This window comes from Plectropomus leopardus, chromosome 4 (genome assembly GCF_008729295.1).
Source record: "Plectropomus leopardus isolate mb chromosome 4, YSFRI_Pleo_2.0, whole genome shotgun sequence".
Lineage (NCBI taxonomy): Eukaryota > Metazoa > Chordata > Actinopteri > Perciformes > Serranidae > Plectropomus > Plectropomus leopardus.
The window spans coordinates 28187261-28198493 of NC_056466.1; the positions used below are offsets into that span (position 1 = coordinate 28187261).

An 11233-nucleotide genomic window follows, 5' to 3' on the forward strand; every position below is an offset into this window, starting at 1 on the left:
CTGGGGTTTTTTTTCCTCAGGAAAAAGTCAATTCAGTTTTCGTTTGCACGCGCTCTGTGTGGGACATTACCTGTCCTCTGTTTGTCCTCTCCCGTCCTGTGTTTGCTTATCTCTGCAAAGTGTCAGCACGTTTACTCCATGGAGGCCATAGCCTTAGCGGACTTTAACGCAACAGCAGACGATGAACTGAGTTTCAAGCGTGGACAAGTACTGAAGGTGAGACACATTTATTTATTGTCCAAGTCACTGAAGAAAAGGTTTCAACGAGCGCTACATTTTGGACCGTTACTCAGACCTGCTTTCACTGAGATTTTCGCCCCTTCCCAGTTTGATATATTGTGCATAATAAGTTGTCCCCCAGGTTTTATCTGATTTTTTTATAAGTGAGTAAAAACACCGAGCACTGGGTGTTTGGATTTAAATGCACCAGTTTTTAGGATTTAGGGGCATATATTGGGAGAAACAGAATATAATATAGGCCAAATAAGTATTTTTTTTTGTTGTTTTTTTTAAGTGTATAATCACCAGAAAATAAACATCACTGCGTTTTCGTTACAGCAGAATAAGCGGTGTATATTTACATAGGGAGCCCGGCGCCCTGTTTCTACAGTAGCCTGTCACAGACATGCCAAACATTGCTGGAGAAACACTGATTATTTGTAAGGTGAAACTGCTCTGTTCAGTGTATTTGCTGTGTGTGTAAAAAAAATGATACAGCATGGCATCATGAACATTTTTGTTTAATGCATCGTTACATGAACACCAGGTATCTCTGTTTTTATCATATAATTGATATTGCAAATACAAATTTAACGTTAACAGCCTACAAGAGGAAAAACATCAATTGCTTTTTCAGTCCACTCAGTACATTTTGCTGCAATAAAAATGACTGAAGTGCTATGAACAGACTGAAAACATTATTTTATTAGATAGTATAGATGTTGACAAGTTTTCCTTTAGGGACATTAAAGCAATAACATTGTATGGTGATAACTGTATTGTCGGCCCCTGGTGGTTCCCACCCCTAGTTTTTGTCAGTTTTAATCACTGGATCTGTAGGTTTTGGAGTGAAAGAGACCTCTGTGGATAATTCAGCTTGCATAAAAAAACTCTACAGTGAACACTGAAGGAATTCTAACCTAAAGTTTCAGCTAGTTGCAATCTGTAATCATCACAGCTAGATGCCACTAAATCCCCATAAATCTTAGATACTGTTCCTTTAAATCTGCAAGTCTCCACTCCTATTCACATTTGCACTTTCCAGGAACTGGAAACTGGAGTTATGACAAAAAGAGTCTGGTTCTAAGGGCGATCTATCTGTCCGTTAAACCTCCTCAGGCTGATGTGGATGTGGCCTGCTTTGCTATCATTAAAGCTTTTGAAGTGAAAGGCACTCAAAAACATTTAGCTATAATTTAAAATCAACAAGCGTTTTCCAGTCTGCTGCTTTTCGCTGATTGTGAAAGGAGCTGTTAGAATTTGAGAAATATAGCTGGAGGGGAGATTCAATAGAAACATTTAGCAATGACAGAAAATGCGCACAGAAGGAGAATGAATGACAGAAATCTCAGTACCTGAAAAGGAATCCTGTAGTCGTATTACTTATCGACCCCACCAGATGTATATCATTTAGATAAATGGAATGGCAGTAATGGCTTCTGCTGTTTAAATTGCAAGAAGCTTGTATTTGACACAACATATTTTACTCTCCTGCTGAATCTTTGGTTCATAGATCAAGCAGCTTTGTGCTGTTAAAGTTTAAGGGTAACATTTTACCTGATGCTCTTTGTCAAAATAGTGCCTCTATCTTTTTTTTTTTTACTTTTCTCACAATTAAGTTGCCTGTAGAATGATTGCTGTAATACCTAACAAGGAAATGCGCACAGATATATATGCACAAACACAGCTGAGTATATTGGCTCCTTCTGAGACCCACAGCAGTTAAAACAAAACATCTCTGCATGTGAGTTGGTATATTATGACTACTGAAATGATTTCATTGGGAAAAATGATTTATTAAAAGATATTCAAGCCTACTTCATTTGAATAGTATCAGGCCACATGAGTGTCTCCAGGGTCTGTTTTTGAATATATTTGAAAGATCTGCATTTCCAGATCGTTAGAATAATCCTCATTATGGAGTGTGAAATGTGTTTTTGTGCAGCAGCAGTTAGCTTTTGATAGCATTTCCCACTGTGGCGTTGACCTTGGAGGTCTCATTTAGAGTCGTATCTGTCAGCTTCTTGGGACAGCTCAGTTGTAAGCCATTATGTGGGCAAGATTTTTGGGACGGAAGGAAAAAGAAGATTGGATATTTTGATTTCTCCTCCTGTGGTCATTCCTTTTTTTTCTTCTTTTTTAAATTTTTTAATTTATCCCTGCTCCTGGTCAGAACACATACATTTTTTGTCTCATCTTTGTTTTTGTTTTTTTTTGTTTGGTTTTTGTTTTTTAGAAATCCTTCACTGGTGACTCTGTTAGAGTTGTCCTACAAATAAAGAAACATTAAGGGTTCTTTCACACGGTTCATAATGTCTGAACCAAGGGGAAATATGTTACATTGTTTAATTTCGTTCTGTTGTTGGTGATTGTCATCCTGCATCGTCAGGACCAACGTGGGGAAATCAAATTCTGGTGACTGACAGAAGTTCATGCAGCAATTTAATGCTTCTGATGTGTGTGTTTTTATTCTTTGGTGGCACAAAGAGCTCACAGAGAAATGAGTGATGAATGATGAAATGAATGATGATAGGTAATTACTAGTATAATTAGTCTGCAAATCGACCACAGGTTATGAATAATGACTAAAGGGGAGAGACGGAACAAAAAGGTGTTGTCTTGTGTTGCAATGATTCAGAGCTTATTACTGTGGGATCGCTGTCACCTACCTTTTTACAGAGTTGATGAACTGACAAAATACACACAGTCACGCAGCAGTTTTAACAGCTTTTTAATCAGAGTACCTGCACTGACATGCAAATGTGGTGACATAATGTCTTATACATATTTAGTTTTAACTAACCCTGAGAGGGTATTTGAAAGAAGTTCTTTTACCAACCAGTTAATCAAATGAAAATAACAGATGTTCCTTTGAGAATTTGAAGCAAAAAAAAATGTTGCTACAAAGATTTAGGAAAAAAAACCATTTTTCTTAATTTTTAAAAAGTCCATGATATTTATCATTTAAGCAGTCTGATAACATTCTAGCCTCTTAACATTGCCTTGGCAACATTTTTTCCACACAAAAGGCAAAAGTGCGCTCTGAAATTGGATCTTATTTTCAATCCACTGTGCTTTGAAGCATTTGCTTTTTCAGAGAACCTTCCCCATTAGCAGATACCAAAAGTTCCCAATCCAGGTAAGAAATGTATTCACACAGCAGTGCACTCAGGCCAGTCCAGACTACTTTGAGCTTTCAGTATTGAATTCAGTGAACTTCTTGAACCCAAGGATACTCTGTGCTTCACAATAAAAGGAAAAACATAAGCACTGATAGAAGGAATGAAAGGACTGTTAGAATTAATGAAATATTGGCGAGGCTGACGAACTGATAACACTGACAGGACCATCTGAAGCACAGATAACATAAAGCTGTTCAAAGTAAATCAAAATCCATCTAATGCTTTTGGACAAGCTGTCCGCCTAAGGTAAATTCTCAGTGCTCTTTGAATTTAAATTGAGATTCGGTAATTACTTTGTTTGTCCTTAGAGCTTTGCTGCTTAATCTGTTATATGCAGCCAAAGTAATTTTAACTACAACTGGTAGCCCGTGTGGTGAAACGTTTTGAAGTTCCCACCAAACACTGGAAGACTCACTGTGTGACATGATTTCTGGAGATTCTTTTCCTTTAATACAAATTTTATAATGTGGAATTAGATGAACATTAAACTAAAAGTGGAAATTGACACATTTTTTGCTTTAACTTATCATGAAGTAAATGTTGATTGCAAAATGTAGCTCACTTTCACTTTTGATCTCCTGGATAAATGAAGGCTCGATGTAAAACCTGAACAAAGAAAGTGCGCCAGCCATTGTGCAACCATGAAAGGAAGTGCATAGCGCTTTTGTTTAGTTACCAAAGAGTGTCATCAAACATGACACAAAAGAGAAAAAAAACTATTTGTCTGCTGTAGAGCCATGTACACTGCTGGTCTACTGGCAATGGGAAAACAGTCTTAGGGCTATTTTTAACAGGTCCTCATACATGCACTAATTTTGATGACATAACAGATGGTGGAAAACTAAATGCAGTGTGTCGTGTATTGTTGGTAGTTGCTAGGAAGACTTCTAAACTTATTGTCTTTGAATAGTGGCAGCAACAATAATACCACTTGGAAAGCCTTGAGAGATTAAAGATTGTTTATCCATAATTACACACAAAAAAGGGGTAAATATTGACATATTTCAGTGACAGTGCAGTTTTGTTACCTTAGTTTAAATTGTTACATAGTATACTATTTATGTATGTGTCCTAATCTGAAACCAATGTGAGTAACATGAGACTTCCTTAAGCCTTTTTGCTTGCAAGAAAAAGCAGTGTCTTGTGATTGACATAAAATTAATTAAATTAAAGAGTGGGATGGAGAATTAAGATATATAGAGAAAGAACAAACTTGTTCTTGTTGCAAGGTACATTCCTCAAGTTTAAACAGCTTCAGTAGAATCTGGGATAAAACAGTTATCGTGAAAGACAGTTGGAAAAACCTTCACAGCGGACTCTGATCCTGTGCAGGTGCAATTTGCTCGGAAAAAGAAAGAGTTCTGGAAGTCATTTAGTCCATGACAGGGTTCTGAAAATTTCTGATAAAAAAATGTTTTTCTTACCTCTGGTTCGGTCGCTCCTTTGGTGGTCTGTTTCTTTGATTTAAAAAAGTTTTTAGTCTCACCTGCACCATGAGGTGACAGCTGGCAGAGCTCCACGTGTAGCGTTAGAGAGGAGGTATTCTCACGTTTTCTCTTTTCTCCTTTGATTGTGATCCATAATGTCACAGAGCCAGAGAAAAGCCCCAACTATGCACTGAATTCTCTGAGTTCTGTGCTGTGTGTGGACGCATGTTTCCATTTCTTGATAAAAATGTATGAAATATTGAAAGTTGTCACAGTCAAAGTTACAGTGTCTCATTATGTTCATTACTCATTAGTGCTTAACTGCTGATCGGACTAATATGATACATCAAGACATCACTGGAGTTTTATAAAGGAGTGAACTCAAGAGCATCACCCCCACGTTTCACTTTTTTTTGTTTCCTGATTCACTGTGTAGTTAAAAAACTACTGTTTATTGTAAGTATATATACATAAGTATAAATATCAAAATGACCACAAATAACCTTCTTAATTTATCAAAGCAATTTTTCTGATTTCCTCCATTAACTTTTGTTGCAGAAAATGCAGTTAAATTCAGAGGGAGTAGCAAAGTATGTATGTTAGCAAGACGTCATTCATCATTTCCATTCAGTCGGGTATACAGTCACGATAATTCGTGAGTGAATTCTGTTTTTGCTGAAACATTAAGCCTAATAATAAATCATTCCCAGTGTTGAAAAGACACAATAATCTTTTTCATGGTTATCAAATAATAAATTTGCTCTCAGCAAAATAGGTGCAAATAATGAATAAATAATATTAACAAATGCTGCCAGTATGTTTCCTGTTCCTCTGAGCAGGACACCGAATGAATACAGAAGGCAGATTTTTATTTATGTGCAGGTGCTGGTTTGAAAGAGAGAAAAACAGCGCTGCTGTAACAGTTATAAGTGTTTATCTGTATCAGTATTCACACAGTGCATGTGTGTGCAGTCACAAACTCCCTCAAATATCTCTACGTAGTTGAAGCAGACTAATATTACCATTATCATAAAGCAGCGCATACTCTAATTAATGTGCCCTAACATGTTGTTTAACATGTGAAAATGTGGAAATGTAGGAGCCGCTTGTGCACAGCCTCCTTCTTTATACCTTCAACCACCTTCATCAAAAGTGTGGGATTGTGATATTTTTGCTCATCCAAAAACCTGTCAATATCCAAGTCTCTCATAATGTTTAAAAGTAGGTGTGTTTCTCCTTCCATCCAGAAATGTGGGCCTTTCTTTAGGGCATACATCTCTGCCACAGCCTTGCAAACTGTTTGCGAGCTGGTCCGTGACGACACACAGAGCTGAATGTAAACATGCAAGAGGCCCCAATCGAGACACAAATTCCTAATCTGTTGTATACATGTATGTCCAAAGAATGCTGTTAAAACCCAAATAATACTTGCATATCTCACATGACTTAATTGGAAAACAATCTTTCCCTTTCATTTCCAGATCTTCCCTAATTTACACTCCCAGATCTCCCATCCAGTTCTTACTCAGAAAGCCCAATGTTGCTTTACGTTGTGTTTGCAGCAGCTGGTCATGATTTTAAGGTTATAATTCCTTACATCAAAATGTTGGACAACATGATGTTTTCTTTGTGAAATCAGGTGGCTTGTTAGGAAACTATGGAAAACCTCTGAACTTGCACATATCTGGAAAAATCAGTGTTAGGAATATTGAATTTTTCTTGTAGTTGATGGAATGTGGGAAAGATCTTGTCAATAACTAAGGTTTGTAAAGATTTTACACTTTGAGGAACCATTGATGAAATGTTGAGTCAGCGAGTGATGGAGTGAATGTATGATTGTCTATCAGCTCCGAACTGGCAGTTTCTTATTATGTGGGACCAAATTTTCATTCATTGTGAGACTACTGGCTTCATCAGCTTTAGATTCGGAGTGGCTGAGGTAAATAGCTCATTTCTGGTAGTAAAAATGGGGAGCAAATTTCCATCTTGAATCTTTGATAGTGTTTTTTAAATGATGTTCTTATTCCACATATTTGACAGCTGTGTCTAAATGGAGGGAAAGAGAGATGAGCGTACACACACACACACACACACAAGCAGAGAGAAAGCGAGGTTGCCCGTAATAAAGATAAGCTCTACATGTGACAAGAAAACAACAGAGGAGCAGAATAGAGTGTTTCAGTGATGAGTCCCAAAACCCAGAAAATAGTCAGCATTTCAGCACCTCAGGTTGCCTAGTAACAAAATGTTATTTTTGAGTGTTTTTTTGGTAAATGACTGACAGGTCTGTGGTTAATACAAGCTTGAAAGACTTTCACATTTTTTTCAACAACATAAAATACCTCAGTACATATCCCACTAGCAAACTTTGAAGCTTTTATGTGTCTTTAAAAAGGTGGTTTCTAACAAGAGGCGAAAGGAGATTACAAAATGTAAACACATCAAGCCACGCCGATACAGCTCTGCAACCTTGTTGAAGTGATGAAGTTGTGCAACAGTAGTATAATTCATTTATAGTGTCATGTTAGCTTTATAGGCTCATGTTAGGGTTTTTTAGCTTTATTCGGACAGAACAGCTTAAAGTCCGGGTAAAGTCAATTCAGAGATTTGTTTCAAAACACATTATAATTGTTGGAAACTGATTATTTAAAACATGTTACAAAGACCCTCTACTATATAGTAATGAATTATTAGACAGTTGACTGTTATTTCACCATTTTCCTGTTTTAAGATTTTTTGGGCGGGCCAAAAACCATAGCTCAATGATGCAATTGAGCTATACCCAGCATAACCCCACCCCTGACAATGTAGCAGTATAAAAACCAGAAGCATCATCAGCATAGTCCCGCGACTGAGCGCCGCCTCCGCTCCTCCAGCAGACACGCCCCCAGCATTTCAGATCAGAGAATACTGTGCATTTGTTCATGATTTTGAGACCTTCTTTTACACACGTAGCGATTTCTTTTTGGTCATCCAAATTTGGTCAGGTGTTTAATAACACATCTTTCTGTGATGTGACAAACTCGGGACTCATTGTAATTATTACTTTACCCAGAGGGGGATGACATGCAGCAAAGGACTGAGGCTAGAATCGAACCCGTGGCCACTGTGGCGAGAACATAGCCTCTGAACATGGGGTGCCTGTTCTACTCATCTCCTGGGCACCCCCAAAACTGATGCTTTAGGCACCTCAAATCAGCGCAGCACAGGGTGATATATTATCCCTGTTGAGTTCTTGTTGCCAGTGTTGGTCATTCTGCTGTGAGTTGGTAGAGAAATGGTAAATAATAATATGTGTGTCCTGTATTATTTCTCATGCAGAATTTCCACCACAGTACTCATCCTGGCATGGAGACACAATGACAGTTGCCTAGTGTTTCCCAAAAACAACCAATGTTAACTACTTCTCAAAGCTTTAGTATCAATATGTGCACGGCACATTAAAGCCTGTTCATGCTTGATGTGGTTATCTTCTTATCTGCAGTGTAGACCGACTGTGAGATGCATTGCATCGCTAACACATCAACTTAATGTTACTATCATTTGTCATAGTTTACCTGATCACTGTTGCTGTTACTCACTCTCATGATGTTTTTTATTTCCCCTTATCCTGACGAGAAGGACAGTTTGTCCTATCATTGCAGTTGTCAGCATTGACACCTGCTTTGACATGAGGGGTAAGCAAGGCCCTTGTGTAATTTGCGTTGTGAGCTTATAGGGCCACCTGGCTCTGATCTTTATCATGATCACACCAACAAAGCCAGCAAACCTATTAATTATTTTTTTCCTGTATGTAAATAAACTTACTCTTGTTGGTATATATTTAAACACAATCAAACACACATGATAGATTTGATTTGATTAAAACAAACAGTTTTTTTAAAAAAAGGATGGGATCAGGCCAGAGTTGGTGAAGTTTTGGAGGCCCTTATAGGTCAGAGGACCCCTGGCACCAGCCCAGTTGGCCCGTTGGATAGTCCCTGTTTACTGGGACAAAGACCCAAACAAAAACATCTACGGGTTGGTTGGGTTGCAAATCCAATGCAGGCTCCAGCCATGGAAAAGCAGATTGAGGCCTTACACACAACTGAACCCCCTGGCAAACACATAGCTCAGTGAAGAACAGATGCCGATCAGTATGCCATGTCCAGAGAGCCCTTCACACCTGGTTCAGATCTTACTGAATGCAGAAGGGGCCTTCGTGTGAGATTTGCAAGGGTAGCAGGGGTGCCTTGCGTCTACTTCCCAGTCAGCTCAGTCGACTGTGAGAGGACTTTCAGAAAATGCAGGATTCTTTATTCACAGATGAGTGGGAGCCACTCACGGAGCTGAACACAAAGAGGCTGATGTCATGTACTTCAAAGGAGATGTCTGTAAGGGTTGAAGACTTAGAATGGACAAAGACGTGGACCTTGCTCATAAGCTCTTAAGTTTTGCCTGCAGATTCACAGACAAATATACATTTTTATAAAATGTATAATGTGAAGCTCATATGAGAGTGTAAAGTACTTTATTTTACAAAAGATGGGATGTTTCACAACTGTATTGATGCATTTTCTTTGATTAAAAAAATAGCGCAATGCTGTATTACATCAAATTTTGAATATTTCAACAATGAAATGATGAGAGAGAGAAAGAGAGACCCAGAGCAGAGAGTTTGAGGTTAAACAGAGCAGTGCAACAACTCCTCAAGACATAAGCCTTATTCTCATGCCTGTCTTGCTACCTGTTTATTAAACTGAAACTGGTAAGCCCCTTTGGCACCTGAGGGGGTGACGTATTCACATTGCAATGAAAATCTCAGCCACTCCTTAACTGGTGCTGGAGAAATGCTTAGCTGCTGAGTAGGCTTGGGCATATGAAATATTTCATACCTTCCTGAAATTTCAGCGGGGTATACAGTATGATGGAGTGAGTTTGCAGCGCTAACAGCCACTCTCAGTCCACTGTTCCAACGATCACCAGCTCTGGTTTGATCAAAATAAATCCTTAATTCACCAAGTGAGATGTAAGCATGCCGCTATTCCTCACAGTTTTTCTGTTTACAGTCCTGTAACTGATGCCACCATCACTAGGGGTTGCAGTGTCTTTCAGTTCAGCTGCCTGTTCCACCAGTAGAGACTGGAGCCTGAACTCTGGTGGTGCATGCTGTGCACAACATTCAACGAGTTTAATAGAAAGAGGAGTGCCTGTATATATGACAGTATGAAAAACATACATTCGGGATTTCGAAATACCCCTGTGTACTGTAATATCTTGATACTGGCCTAGCCTGCTGCTGAGGCTCTCCAGAGACAGGGAGACAATTGTTGATCCAAACCCAGAATTCATTTTCTTGTTATTAGTACTGTAACTGTTATTTAGTGTTTGATTATTGTAGTTGGGTTAGATTTTACTTATTATATGAACTTGTGTCTGAACTTGTTAAGTGTTATGCATTCTATTCATATATATTTAAGTATAAAAAAACAGTTCTTTAATTTTTTTGACCGTCTTTTTGTGCTTTTAGGCACCTGTAAGATTTTAAGTGTCCTTTTGGCACTGGAAAAGATAACAACTCATTTGTTTCTATCCAAATTTCAGAGACAGTGCACAAAAAAAGACTGTTAATACCTTTGACCACATAGATATAGAGTTGTTCCTGTATGTTATTCACCACTGTTATTAGAATGATGGTTAGTCTGTCTGCTGCAGCACTCAATCAAACCTATAACACCTGCAGTGGATTTTCAGTGCTCTGAGAGAAAGTTGGCTCCTTTCAAGTGTGTATCAAGTAGGTCACAGACATGTCAATTGATTTAATCCTCATCTCTGACAGCCACACTGTTCACTCTGTCCCTCAGGCGAGGGCAAGAAAAGGTGAAGGAAGCAACTGCATTCGACTACCAGTTTTCTAGCATGCATTTCTTTTTACTGGGGAAGAGAAGCAGGGAATATAAAGCTCTTATGTCTGCAGAGTTTTCCACTTTTTTGCTGGTGAAACAGCAGAGGAATACACAGATGGACAGAAATAGTCAATGGGGGATAAAGATCAGTTGAACAAAATGCACATCAGTTCATGTCAAACCAGGTGACGGCCTTCTTTTCTCTCCGAACATTATCTACATGTTTCAAGCCTCTTCATTTTTATCTGCTTCCAGCCTCTCAGCTTATTCTCTCCCAATATAAAACTTTCATTATCTGCAGGCACCTTTACCACACACATCTGTCCTTGATTAACAATGTCACCCCCATTCTTTCTCACAATAGGGAATCCATTTATGCTACTACTATGCTTTTTATACTATTAAGGTTTCAATACAGAGGCAATGATGACACCATTAAAGCTAGCTTTTCACATCCATTATGATGGCCAGGTATGTAGTTGTGTAAGCTGAACTAAAATTGATTCTTTAACAAAAGATG

The 11233-nt window shown here is 38.4% G+C and overlaps 1 protein-coding gene across 2 annotated transcripts in view; it reads left to right on the forward strand.

The window, feature by feature from the left end:
• Positions 1–11233, forward strand: part of LOC121942232 (growth factor receptor-bound protein 2-like) — a 27265-nt gene continuing 16032 nt past the window's right edge. For both annotated transcript variants that reach the window (XM_042485376.1, XM_042485375.1), the window contains exon 1: positions 1–216. In XM_042485376.1, coding sequence (XP_042341310.1) covers positions 139–216 — 78 coding nt within the window. In that variant the 5' untranslated portion in view covers positions 1–138. The remainder of the gene's footprint in view (positions 217–11233) is intronic.